The sequence below is a fragment of the Entelurus aequoreus genome, linkage group LG07, assembly GCF_033978785.1.
Source record: "Entelurus aequoreus isolate RoL-2023_Sb linkage group LG07, RoL_Eaeq_v1.1, whole genome shotgun sequence".
Taxonomy (NCBI): Eukaryota; Metazoa; Chordata; class Actinopteri; order Syngnathiformes; family Syngnathidae; genus Entelurus; species Entelurus aequoreus.
This window is the reverse complement of record NC_084737.1, coordinates 11,935,892-11,950,891: the sequence shown is the minus strand read 5'-3', so window position 1 is coordinate 11,950,891 and position 15,000 is coordinate 11,935,892. Positions and strand designations below refer to the sequence as shown.

General features: G+C 34.4%; 1 protein-coding gene across 1 annotated transcript in view; it reads left to right on the top strand.

Annotated features, from left to right (window-relative positions):
• c1qtnf12 (C1q and TNF related 12) overlaps positions 1-15,000 on the top strand; it is a 72,088-nt gene that overhangs the window by 54,877 nt on the left and 2,211 nt on the right. The window contains exons 5-6 of the mRNA XM_062051918.1: positions 7,187-7,295; positions 10,414-10,507. Coding sequence (XP_061907902.1) covers positions 7,187-7,295; positions 10,414-10,507 — 203 coding nt within the window. The remainder of the gene's footprint in view (positions 1-7,186; positions 7,296-10,413; positions 10,508-15,000) is intronic.

The following is a 15,000-nucleotide window of genomic DNA, read 5'->3' as shown; positions in this document are numbered from 1 at the left end:
CTACTCGATGCAGCTACTGCCATCTTGTGGAGTTCATTTGAAAAAAAAAAAGAAAAAAAAAAAGAGGTTGCCTACAGCCACAATAATTGGCGAGTCCTTCTTAGATTGGATTAAAAAAAGAAAATCTGAAATTGTTCACTACACACTGTATGAGGATACAATAGCTCACCTGACATCCACTGTAATGATACCAAGTAAAAAGAGCGTGTCTAGTCGATACTACTATGATTACATCGATATTTTTTATCGTCACAAAAACTTTTTCCCTTTTTTTTAATGGATATTATGTTTATAAAGTCTTTAAATACGTCCCTGGACACATGAGGACTTTGAACATGACCAATGTATGATCCTGTAGCTACTTGGTATCGGATCGTGAAAAAAAAAAAAAAAAAAAAAAAAAAAAAAACTAGGTTGCTTACAGCCACAATAATTGGCGAGTCCTTCTTAGGTTGGATAAAAAAGCTAGCGCACCTGAATGTAAACAAACGCCACGGGTGAATCTACACCTGACATCCACTGTAATGATACCAAGTACAAGAGCGTGTCTAGTCGATACTACTATGATTACGTCGATATTTTTTATCGTCACAAAATCTTTTTCCTTGTTTTTAATGAATATTATGTTTATAAACTCAGTAAATACGTCCCTGGATACATGAGGACTTTGACCATGACCAATGTATGATCCTGTAACTGCTTGGTATCGGATCGTGAAAAAAAAAAAAAAAAAAAAAAAAAAAAAGGTTGCCTACAGCCACAATAATTGGCGAGTCCTTCTTAGGTTGGATAAAAAAGCTAGCGCGCCTGAATGTAAACAAACGCCACGGGTGGATCTATACCTGACATCCACTGTAATGATACCAAGTACAAGAGCGTGTCTAGTCGATACTACTATGATTACGTCGATATTTTTTATCGTCACAAAAACGTTTTCCCTTTTTTTTAATGAATATTATGTTAATAAACTCATTAAATACGTCCCTGGACACATGAGGACTTTGAACATGACCAATGTATGATCCTGTAAGTGCTTGGTATCGGATCGTGAAAAAATAAAAATAAAAATAAAAAATAAATAAAAAAGAGGTTGCCTACAGCCACAATAATTGGCGAGTCCTTCTTAGGTTGGATAAAAAAGCTAGCGCGCCTGAATGTAAACAAACGCCACGGGTGGATCTACACCTGACATCCACTGTAATGATACCAAGTACAAGAGCGTGTCTAGTCGATACTACTATGATTTTGTCGATATTTTTTATCGTCACAAAATCTTTTTCCCTTTTTTTTAATGGATATTATGTTTATAAAGTCAGTAAATACATCCCTGGACACATGAGGACTTTGAACATGACCAATGTATGATCCTGTAACTGCTTGGTATCGGATCGTGAAAAAAAAAAAAAAAGAAAAAAGGTTGCCTACAGCCACAATAATTGGCGAGTCCTTCTTAGGTTGGATAAAAAAGCTAGCGTGCCTGAATGTAAACAAATGCCACGGGTGGATATACACCTGACATCCACTGTAATGATACCAAGTACAAGAGCGTGTCTAGTCGATACTACTATGATTTCGTCGATATTTTTTATCGTCACAAAATCTTTTTCCCTTTTTTTTAATGAATATTATGTTAATACACTCAGTAAATACATCCCTGGACACATGAGGACTTTGAACATGACCAATGTATGATCCTGTAGCTACTTGGTATCGGATCGTGAAGAAAAAAAAAAAAAAAAAAAAAAAAAAAAAAAAAAATAGGTTGCCTACAGCCACAATAATTGGCGAGTCCTTCTCAGGTTGGATAAAAAAGCTAGCGCACCTGAATGTAAACAAACGCCACGGGTGGATCTACCCCTGACATCCACTGTAATGATACCAAGTACAAGAGCGTGTCTAGTCGATACTACTATGATTACGTCAATATTTTTTATCGTCACAAAAACTTTTTCCCTTTTTTTTAATGGATATTATGTTTATAAAGCCAGTAAATACGTCCCTGGACACATGAGGACTTTGAACATGACCAATGTATGATCCTGTAAGTGCTTGGTATCGGATCGTGAAAAAAAAAAAAAATGAAAAAAAAGAGGTTGCCTACAGCCACAATAATTGGCGAGACCTTCATAGGTTGGATAAAAAAGCTAGCGCCCCTGAATGTAAACAAATGCCACGGGTGGATATACACCTGACATCCACTGTAATGATACCAAGTACAAGAGCGTGTCTAGTCGATACTAATATGATTTCGTCAATATTTTTTATCGTCACAAAATCTTTTTCCCTTTTTTTCAAATGAATATTATGTTTATACACTCAGTAAATACGTCCTTGGACACAGGAGGACTTTGACCATGACCAATGTATGATCCTGTAGCTACTTGGTATCGGATCGTAAAAAAAAAAAAAAAAAAAAAAAAAATTAAAAAAAAAGAAAAAAAGAAAAGGTTGCCTACAGCCACAATAATTGGCGAGTCCTTCTTAGGTTGGATAAAAAAGCTAGCGCCCCTGAATGTAAACAAATGCCACGGGTGGATATACACCTGACATCCACTGTAATGATACCAAGTACAAGAGCGTGTCTAGTCGATACTACTATGATTTCGTCGATATTTTTTATCGTCACAAAATCGTTTGCCCTTTTTTTTAATGAATATTATGTTAATAAACTCAGTAAATACATCCCTGGACACATGAGGTCTTTGAACATGACCAATGTATGTTCCTGTAACTGCTTGGTATCGGATCGTGAAATTTTTATTTTTTTTTTAAAATGAGGTTGCCTACAGCCACAATAATTGGCGAATTCTTCTTAGGTTGGATAAAAAAGCTAGCGCGCCTGAATGTAAACAAACGCCACGGGTGGATGTACACCTGACATCCACTGTAATGATACCAAGTACAAGAGCGTGTCTAGTCGATACTACTATGATTACGTCGATATTTTTTATCGTCACAAAATCATTTTCCCTTTTTTTTAATGGATATTATGTTTATAAACTCAGTAAATACATCCCTGGATACATGAGGACTTTGAACATGACCAATGTATGATCCTGTAACTGCTTGGTATCGGATCATGAAAAAAAAAAAAAAAAAAAAAAAAAGGTTGCCTACAGCCACAATAATTGGAGAGTCCTTCTTAGGTTGGATAAAAAAGCTAGCGCGCCTGAATGTAAACAAACGCCACGGGTGGATCTACACCTGACATCCACTGTAATGATACCAAGTACAAGAGCGTGTCTAGTCGATACTACTATGATTACGTCGATATTTTTTATCGTCACAAAAACGTTTTCCCTTTTTTTTAATGGATATTATGTTTATAAAGTCTTTAAATACGTCCCTGGACACATGAGGACTTTGAATATAACCAATGTATGATCCTGTAACTGCTTGGTATCGGATCGTGAAAAAAAAAAAAAATGAAAAAAAAGAGGTTGCCTACAGCCACAATAATTGGCGAGACCTTCATAGGTTGGATAAAAAAGGTAGCGCCCCTGAATGTAAACAAATGCCACGGGTGGATCTACACCTGACATCCACTGTAATGATACCAAGTACAAGAGCGTGTCTAGTCGATACTACTATGATTACATCGATATTTTTTATCGTCACAAAATCTTTTTCCCTTTTTTTTAATGGATATTATGTTTATAAAGTCAGTAAATACGTCCCTGGACACATGAGGACTTTGAACATGACCAATGTATGATCCTGTAACTACTTGGTATCGGATCGTAAAAAAAATAAATAAAATTAAAAAAAAAAAAAAAAAAAAAAAAAAGGTTGCCTACAGCCACAATAATTGGCGAGTCCTTCTTAGGTTGGATAAAAAAAGCTAGCGCGCCTGAATGTAAACAAACGCCACGGGTGGATCTACACCTGACATCCACTGTAATGATACCAAGTACAAGAGCGTGTCTAGTCGATACTACTATGATTACGTCGATATTTTTTATCGTCACAAAAACTTTTTCCCTTTTTTTTAATGAATATTATGTTAATAAACTCAGTAAATACATCCCTGGACACATGAGGACTTTGAACATGACCAATGTATGATCCTGTAACTGCTTGGTATCGGATCGTGAAAAAAAAAAAAAAAAAAAAAAAAAAGAGGTTGCCTACAGCCACAATAATTGGCGAGTCCTTCTTAGGTTGGATAAAAAAATTTAATCTGAAATTGTTTTTGAATAATTGGAACAGGGAAGTAAAGAACGTGCTCAATCTACACATTATTATTTTTTAATATAAAAGTGAATAACATGACAATAACATGTAATAATACAAATAAATATGACCGCCATTGTTGTGCACATTTGTTGTAAGATCAACTTTTCTTGGTCGTCAGAGGTGTGTTTGTGTGGTGAGAGATGATGGCGAACATGGTCCTAATGCAGACCGCTCCCTGCGCCCGTTGTTTGAGGTTGCGTGCCCGTGTGGTTCCTGGCAGCGCGCACGCCTGAGGTTCCGCCCCCTGCAAAATATCCCTCCAATTGCACGCGTCACGCTCTGGACGCCGCACAAAAGACAGCCTGTGTGCGACTTGGACGACACTCGGGAGAGGACAGAAATAGACAACCTGGAGGAACAGGCGCGCCTGTTAAACAGTTCCAGCATAGCGCCGCCTTTATGGCCTCAGCGAGCGTGGTGGCCGAAAAACACGTCCGTTTGGGAAACCATCTTCCTGTTCCACACGGTTTTGTTGACCAGCTTTTGGCTGTGTTTTCAGCCGCTGGCCAAGGGAGCCTTCCTCAGATGTTTGTTATTGTCTTTTTTATACTGTTTGTCCCCAGTTGTTGTCGTCCTTTGACATGTTGTTCTTTATATTCTTTGTCTGTCCCCTCTTAAATGAAACTAAACCACACATTAGCTGGCGATGTTTGTTTTTATTGTCGTTTTTATAAATTGTTTTTCAGGATTGTTGTTGTTGTCCTTTGACAATGTGTTCTTTTTACACTTTGTCTGTTTGTCCCCTCTTAAATGAAACTAAACCACACACTAGCTGGCGATGTCTGTTTTAATTGCCTTTTTTAAAATATTGTTTTTCCCTATTGATGTTGTTGTCGTCCTTTGACATTTTGTTCTTTATATTCTTTGTCCCTTCTTAAATGAAACTAAACCACACATTAGCTGGTAATGTCTGTTGGTATTGGCCTTTTTATATATATTGTTTTTCCCCAGTTGCTGTCATCCTTTGACATTTTGTTCTTTATATTCTTTGTCTGTCTGTCCCCTCTTAAATGAAATTAAACCACACATTAGCTGGCGATGTCTGTTTTTATATGTTGTTTTTCACAATTGTTGTTGTCGTCGTCCTTTGACATTTTGTTCTGTATATGCTTTGTCTGTCTGTCCCCTCTTAAATGAAACTGAACCACACATTAGCTGGCGATGTCTGTTTTTAATGCCTTTTTAATGTATTGTTTTTCAGGATTGTTGTTGTTGTCGTCCTTTGACAATGTGTTCTTTATGCTCTTTGTCTGTCTGTCCCCTCTTAAATGAAATTAAACCACACACTAGCTGGCGATATCTGTTTTAATTGAATTTTTTTTAAATATTGTTTTTCCCGATTGATGTTGTTGTCGTCCTTTGACATTTTGTTCTATATATTCTTTGTCTGTTTGTCCCCTCTTAAATGAAACTAAACCACACATTAGCTGGTAATGTCTCTTGTTATTGGCGTTTTTTATATATATTGTTTTCCCCCAGTTGTTGTTGTCCTTTAACAATGTGTTCTTTTTACACTTTGTCTGTCTGTCCCCTCTTAAATGAAACTAAACCACACACTACCTGGCGATGTCTGTTTTTATTGCATTTTTTAATATATTTTTTTCCCCAATTGTTGTTAATGTCGTCCTTTGACATTTTGTTCTTTATACTCTTTGTCTGTCTGTCCCCTCTTAAATTAAACTAAACCACACATTAGCTGGCGATGTCTGTTTTTATTGCATTTTTTTATATATTTTTTCCCCCGATTGTTGTTAATGTCGTCCTTTGACATTTTGTTCTTTATACTCTTTGTCTGTCTGTCCCCTCTTAAATGAAACTAAACCACACATTAGCTGGCGATGTTTGTTTTTATTGTTGTTATATATATATATATATATATATATATATATATATATATATATATATATATATATATATATATATATATATATATATATATATATATATATATATAGTTTTTCCCGATTGTTGTTGTTGTCGTCCTTTGACATTTTGTTCTTCATACGCTTTGTCTGTCTGTCCCCTCTTAAATGAAACTAAACCACACATTAGCTGGCGATGTCTGTTTTTATTGCATTTTCTTATATATTGTTTTTCCCTATTGTTGATATTGTCGTTATTTGACATGTTGTTCCTGAGGGAACTCTCCTGAAGGAATCAATAAAGTACTATCTATCTATCTATCTATCTATCTATCTATCTATCTATCTATCTATCTATCTATCTATCTATCTATCTATCTATCTATCCATCTATCCATCTATCCATCTATCCATCTATCTATCTATCTATCTATCTATCTATCTATCTTTATACTCTTTGTCTGTCTGTCCCCTCTTAAATGAAACTAAACCACACATTAGCTGGCGATGTCTGTTTTTATTGCACTTTTTATATGTATTGTTTTTCCCGATTGCTGTTGTTGTCGTCCTTTGACATGTTGTTCTTTATACTCTTTGTCTGTATGTCCCCTCTTAAATGAAACTAAACCCCACATTAGCTGGAAATGTTTGTTTTTATTGTCGTTTTTATAAATTGTTTTTCAGGATGGTTCTTGTTGTTGTTGTCCTTTGACAATGTGTTCTTTTTACACTTTGTCTGTTTGTCCCCTCTTAAATGAAACTAAACCACACATTAGCTGGCGATGTTTGTTTTTATTGCTTTTTTTATATATTGTTTTTCCCGATTGTTGTTGTTGTCGTCTTTTGACATTTTGTTCTTTATATTGTTTGTCTGTCTGTCCCCTCTTAAATGAAACTAAACCACACATTAGCTGGCGATGTCTGTTTTTATTGTAATTTTTATATGTATTGTTTTTCCCGATTGTTGTTGTTGTCGTCCCTTGACATTTTGTTCTTTATACTCTTTGTCCGTCTGTCCCCTCTGAAACCGTCTTCCTGTTCCCTCTGTGTCACAGGGTTTTGTTGACGAGCTCTGGTTGTGTTTTCAGCCGCTGGCGAAGGGAGCCTTCCTCAGAGGGTCCGGCATGGACCAGTCCACCGGGAGATTCACGGCCCCCGTCACAGGGATCTACCAGTTCTCTGCTAACCTTCACGTTGGTAAATCAAGATTCAGCCAATCACGGCGCTAAATGGCAGTGCGTCAAAGAAAAGGAAAGTGAAATTAGATATGGTGAAATGTGGAGGCAGTGTAGAAATCAACACTGGGTTGCAAGCTCAAATGAATCATGAAGGATATAGTAAGGCTGGGCGATATGGCTGAAAACTGTATCACGATATACGTTTTTTTATATCGATCCATATAGATGATTATTGATATTTTTATGGCCTATACAAGCCTGCCAATAATTACAGTAATGCAATTTCCAACTTACCAAGGATGCTATTTATCAGTGGAAAAGGAGTCTGGTCGCCAGGTGGTAAAATAATTGCAGTAGATTTAAAGGTAGTTGCAGATTTCAGACACTAGATGGCAGTAGTGTATAAACTATAGAACACTACTCAGTAGTTTGGGAAGCAACTCTATAAAGCGACACATTAGAAGTGCCAGGATGTTGCTGTACCGTCTGCATTCAAGCCAACAAAACTAAGTTTCTGTTAATGAGTTGATATATCCAGATATCCCAGTTTGTCTTCTCACTCCATTCAGAGAATCCACAGCGAGACGGCGCAGCCAAACTTGGTAGATACTGTTACGTGATTGGCTGGGGCGTGTCCCTCCCATTGCTCAGTGTTTAGCTGTGTTCCCATCATTTCTGGTTTCTTCCGAGCGAAAAAATATTAATTCATAATAATTTCTAAACCACACATTAGCTGGTAATGTTTGGTTTTATTGTCGTTTTTATAATTTGTTTTTTCAGGATTGTTGTTGTTGTTGTTGTCCTTTGACATTTTGTTATTATCATTATTATTATTATTGTACATTTATTTATTCAATTACAAAACCCAAAACCAGTGAATTTTTTAATGTATTTTATTGTTTTTATTTTTCACAATATTTATGTTTATTATTATTATTATTATTATTATTATTATTATTATTATTACTATTATTATTATTATTATTATTAATATATTATTATTGTACATTTATTTATTCAATTACAAAACCCAAAACTAGTGAAGTTTTTAATTTATTTTATAGTTTTTATTTTTTACAATATTTATGTATATTATTATTATTATTATTATTATTAATAATATATTATTATTTTACATTTATTTATTTAATTACAAAACCCAAAACCAGTGAAGTTTTTCATGTATTTTATTGTTTTTATTTTTCACAATATTTATGTATATTATTATGTATATTATTATTGTAATTATTATTATTACTATTATTATTATTATTAATATCTTAATATTGTACATTTATTTATTCAATTACAAAACCCAAAACCAGTGACGTTTTTAATGTATTTTATTGTTTTTATTTTGTTACAATATTTATGTATATTATTATTATTATTATTATTGTTAATAATATATTGTTATTGTAAATGTATTTATTTAATTACAAAACCCAAAACCAGTGAAGTTTTTAATGTATTTTATTGTTTTTATTTTTCACAATATTTATGTATATTATTATGTATATTGTTATTGTTATTATCACTATTATTATTATTTTTATTATTATTATTAATATATTATTATTGTACATTTATTTATTCAATTACAAAACCCAAAACCAGTGAAGTTTTTAATGTATTTTATGGTTTTTATTTTTTACAATATTTATGTATATTATTATTATTATTATTATTATTATTATTATTATTATTATTATTATTATTATTATTAATATATTATTATTGTACATTTATTCATTCAATTACAAAACCCAAAACCAGTGAAGTTGCAAATCCTTTTCAACTTATATTTAATTGAATCGACTGCAAAGACAAGATATTTAACTTTGATATTTTTTGCAAATATTAGCTCATTTGGAATTTGATGTCTGCGACATGTTTTGAAAAAGCTGGCACAAGTAGCAAAAAAGACTGAAAAAGTTGAGGAATGCTCATCAAACACTTATTTGGAACATCCCACAGGTGAACAGGCTCATTGGGAACAGGTGGGTGCCATGATTGGGTATAAAAGCAGCTTCCATGGAATGCTCAGTCATTCACAAACAAGGATGGGGCGAGGGTCACCACTTTGTCAACAAATGCGTGAGCAAATTGTCCAACAGTTTAAAGAACAACATTTCTCAACCAGCTATTGCAAGGAATTTAGGGATTTCACCATCTATGCTCCGTAATATCATCAAAAGGTTCAGAGAATCTGGAGAAATCACTGCACGTAAGCGATGATATTACGGACCTTCGATACCTCAGGCGGTACTGCGTCAAAAAGCGACATCAGCGTGTAAAGGATATTACCACATGGGCTCAGGGAAACTTCTGAAAACCACTGTCAGTAACTACAGTTGCTCGCTACATCTGTAAGTGCAAGTTAAAACTCTACTATGCGAAGCGAAAGCCATTTATCAACAACACCCAGAAACGCCACCGGCTTTCGCTGAGCCTGAGCTCAGCTAAGATGGACTAATGCAAAGTGGAAAAGTGTTCTGTGGTCTGACGAGTCCACATTTCAAATTGTTTTTTGGAAACTGTGGACGTCGTGTCCTCCGGACCAAAGAGGAAAAGAACCATCCGGATTGTTCTAGGCGCAAAGTGTAAAAGCCAGCATGTGTGATGGTATGGGGGTGTATTAGTGCCCAAGACATGGGTAACTTACACATCTGTGAAGGCGCCATTAATGCTGAAAGGTACATACAGGTTTTGGAGCAACATATGTTGCCATCCAAGCAACGTTATCATGGACGCCCCTGCTTATTTCAGCAAGACAACATGAAGCGTAAAATAGCACAACAGAGACCCCCGGCCTGTTGAGCAACTTAAGCTGTACATCAAGCAAGAATGGGAAAGAATTCCGCCTGAAAAGCTTAAAAAATTTGTCTCCTCAGTTCCCAAACGTTTACTGAGTGTTGTTAAAAGGAAAGGCCATGTAACACAGTGGTAAAAATGCCCCTGTGACAACTTTTTTGCAACGTGTTTTGCCATTAAATTCTAAGTTAATGATTATTTCTCAGTGTGAACATGAAATATCTTGTCTTTGCAGTCTATTCAATTGAATATCAGTTGAAAAGGATTTGCAAATCATTGTATTCTGTTTTTATTTACCATTTACCATTGCACATTGTTTGCAGACCACAGCGAGGTGAAGAGAAGCAAGAGCCAACTGAAGGCCCGGGACAACATCCGTGTTCTCGTCTGCATCGAGTCGCAGTGCCACAGATACACGTAAGAACCGCAATAATGTAAATAGTCTGTTCCGGGGTCAAACTGTGGCCATCATGAATGCTTTATTATTAAGTGTGCAGGCAATGTTGGTAATACCTTTTTACATTTTGAACTGTCAACATGATAGGAAATGTCCTGGTTGACCTCGGACGTCTAATCAGTTGCTCCTTATCCCATTCCTGACATTTCCTCAAAAGTTGAATGGAAATGGGTCCATAACTCTTTCAGCTATGTTGCTAACTAGCTAACTAACATGAGAAGTTACCAAGGTCAAGTGTGTCAATGTCACACACAAAGTTGAGTGTTTTCCTGAAGATCTTGATGAAATTGTTTCCCTATTTTTACAGACTGTGATGATAAATGAAACAAACTGGCAATGTCTGTTTTTTATACTGTTTTTTATGCTGTTTTTTATACTGTTTTTTATACTGTTTTTATACAGTTTTTTTACACTGTTTTTATACTGTTTTTTTATACTGTTTTTTAAACTGTTTTTTAATACTGTTTTTTATACGTTTTTTTATACTGTTTTTTTATATTGTTTTTTATATTGTTTTTTGTACTGTTTTTATACTGTTTTTTATACTGTTTTTATACTGTTTTTTATACTGTTTTTATACTGTTTTTAATACTGTTTTTATACTGTTTTTTATACTGTTTTTATACTGTTTTTTATACTGTTTTTTTATACTGTTTTGTATACTGTTTTTCAAAAAAAAATGTTTTACTGTTTTTTATACTGTTTTTTATACTGTTTTTATACTGTTTTTTATACTGTTTTTATATTGTTTTTTGTTCTGTTTTTATACTGTTTTTTATACTGTTTTTATACTGTTTTTTATACTGTTTTTATACTGTTTTTTTAATAGTTTTTTATACTGTTTTTTATACTGTTTTTTAATACTGTTTTTATACTGTTTTTTATACTGTTTTTTTATACTGTTTTTCATAATGTTTTTTTGTACTGTTTTTTCCCAGTTGCTGTCATCCATTACCATTTTGTTCTTTATACTTTTTGTCTCTCTGTCCCCTCCTAAATGAAACTAGACCACACACTAGCTGGTGGTGTTGGCTTTTTATTAACTTTTTTTTACTTTGTTATGGTTGTTGTTGTTGTTGTTCTTTGTCATTTTGTTGTCTGTATTTTCTGTCTCTCTGTCCCCTCTTAACTGAAGCTAAACCACACAATAGCTGGAAATATCAGTTTTTATTGTCTTGTTTATATTGTTTTCTCCGTTGTTGTTGTTGTCGTCCTTTGTCATGTTGTTCTTTATATTCTCTGTCTCTCTGTCCCCTCTTAACTGAAGCTAAACCACACACTAGCTGGCAATGTTTGTTTTTATTGTCATTTTTATAAATCACACACTAGCTGGTGGTGTTGACTTTTTTATTGAATTTATTTATTTTGTTATTCATGGTTGTTGTTGTTGTTCTTTGTCATTTTGTTCTTTATATTCTCTGTCCCTCTGTCCCCTCTTAACTGAAGCTAAACCACACAATAGCTGGAAATATCTGTTTTTATTGTCTAGTTTGTATTGTTTTCTCCGTTGTTGTTGTTGTTGTCGTCCTTTGTCATTTTGTTTTTTATATTCTCTGACTCTCTGTCCCCTCTTAACTGAAGCTAAACCACACACTAGCTGGCAATGTTTGTTTTTTTTATTGTCGTTTTTATAAATCACACACCAGCTGGTGGTGTTGACTTTTTTATTGAATTTATTTATTTTGTTATTCATGGTTGTTGTTGTCGTCCTTTGTCATTTTGTTCTTTATATTCTCTGTCCCTCTGTCCCCTCTTAACTAGCTGGTGGTGTTGGCTGTTTTATTGACTTCTTTCTATCTTGTTATTCATGGATGTTGTTGTTGTTATTTGTCATTTTGTTTTTTACATTCTTTGTCCCTCTGTCCCCTCTTAACTGAAGCTGAACCACACAATAGCTGGAAATATCAGTTTTTATATTGTTTTCTCGGTTGTTGTTGTTGTCGTTCTTTGTCATTTTGTTCTTTATATTCTCTGTCTCTCTGTCCCCTCTTAAGTGAAGCTAAAACACACACTAGCTGGTGGTGTTGGCTTTTTTATTGAATTTATTTATTTTGTTATTCATGGTTGTTGTTGTCGTCCTTTGTCATTTTGTTCTTTTAAATTTTATGTCTCTCTGTCCCCTCTTAACTGAAGCTAAACCACACAATAGCTGGAAATATCTGTTTTTATTGTCTTGTTTATTTTGTCTTCTCGTTGTTGTTGTTGTTGTTCTTTGTCATTTTGTTCTTTGTATTCTCTGTCTCTCTGTCCCTTCTTAACTGAAGCTAAACCACACACTAGCTGGTGGTGTTGGCTTTTTTATTGAATTTATTTATTTTGTTATTCATGGTTGTTGTTGTTGTCGTCGTCCTTTGTCATTTTGTTCTTTTATATTCTCTGTCCCCTCTTAACTGAAGCTAAACCACACAATAGCTGGAAATATCTGTTTTTACTGTCTTGTTTATTTTGTCTTCTCGTTGTTGTTGTTGTTGTTCTTTGTCATTTTGTTCTTTGTATTCTCTGTCTCTCTGTCCCTTCTTAACTGAAGCTAAACCACACACTAGCTGGTGGTGTTGGCTTTTTTATTGAATTTATTTATTTTGTTATTCATGGTTGTTGTTGTTGTCGTCCTTTGTCATTTTGTTCTTTTATATTCTCTGTCCCCTCTTAACTGAAGCTAAACCACACAATAGCTGGAAATATCTGTTTTTACTGTCTTGTTTATTTTGTTTTCTCGGTTGTTTTTGTTGTCGTTCTTTGTGATTTTGTTCTTTATATTCTCTGTCTCTCTGTCCCCTCTTAACTGAAGCTAAACCACACACTAGCTGGTGGTGTTGACTTTTTTATTGAATTTATTTATTTTGTTATTCATGGTTGTTGTTGTCGTCCTTTGTCATTTTGTTCTTTTATATTTTATGTCTCTCTGTCCCCTCTTAACTGAAGCTAAACCACACAATAGCTGGAAATATCTGTTTTTACTGTCTTGTTTATTTTGTTTTCTCGGTTGTTGTTGTTGTCGTTCTTTGTGATTTTGTTCTTTATATTCTCTGTCTCTCTGTCCCCTCTTAACTGAAGCTAAACCACAAACTAGCTGGTGGTGTTGGCTTTTTTATTTAATTTTTTAAAATCTTGTTATTCATGGTTGTTGTTGTTCTCGTCCTTTGGCATTTTGTTCTTTATATTCTCTGTCCCCTCTTAACTGAAGTTAAACCACACACTCGCTGGTGGTGTTGGCTTTTTATTGACTTTCTTTTATTGCTTTTTCAGGTTGTTGTCGTCCTTTGTTATTTTGTTGTCTGTATTTTCTGTCTCTCTGTCCCCTCTTAACTGGAGCTAAACCACACACTAGCTGGTGGTGTTGGCTTTTTTATTGACTTTTTTAAAATCTTGTTATTCATGTTTGTTGTTGTCGTCCTTTGTCATTTTGTTCTTTTATATTCTCTGTCCCTCTGTCCCCTCTTAACTGAAGCTAAAACACACATTACCTAAAAATATCTGTTTTTATTGTCTTGTTTACATTGTTTAGTCCGTTGTTGTTGTTGTCGTCCTTTGTCATTTTGTTCCTTATATTCTCTGTCTCTCTGTCCCCTCTTAACTGAAGCTAAACCACACACTAGCTGGTGGTGTTGGCTTTTTTATTGACTTTTTTATATTGTTTTCTCGGTCGTTGTTGTGGTCATCCTTTGTCATTTTGTTCTCTATATTCTGTCCGTCTGTCCCCTCTTAACTGAAGCTAAAACACAAACTAGCTGGTGGTGTTGGCTTTTTTATTTAATTTTTTTAAATCTTGTTATTCATGGTTGTTGTTGTTCTCGTCCTTTGGCATTTTGTTCTTTATATTCTCTGTCCCCTCTTAACTGAAGTTAAACCACACACTCGCTGGTGGTGTTGGCTTTTTATTGACTTTCTTTTATTGCTTTTTCAGGTTGTTGTCGTCCTTTGTTATTTTGTTGTCTGTATTTTCTGTCTCTCTGTCCCCTCTTAACTGGAGCTAAACCACACACTAGCTGGTGGTGTTGGCTTTTTTATTGACTTTTTTAAAATCTTGTTATTCATGGTTGTTGTTGTCGTCCTTTGTCATTTTGTTCTTTTATATTCTCTGTCCCTCTGTCCCCTCTTAACTGAAGCTAAAACACACATTACCTAAAAATATCTGTTTTTATTGTCTTGTTTACATTGTTTAGTCCGTTGTTGTTGTTGTCGTCCTTTGTCATTTTGTTCCTTATATTCTCTGTCTCTCTGTCCCCTCTTAACTGAAGCTAAACCACACACTAGCTGGTGGTGTTGGCTTTTTTATTGACTTTTTTATATTGTTTTCTCGGTCGTTGTTGTGGTCATCCTTTGTCATTTTGTTCTCTATATTCTGTCCGTCTGTCCCCTCTTAACTGAAGCTAAAACACACACTAGCTGGTGGTGTTGGCTTTTTTATTGAGTTTATTTATTTTGTTATTCATGGTTGTTGTTGTTGTCGTCC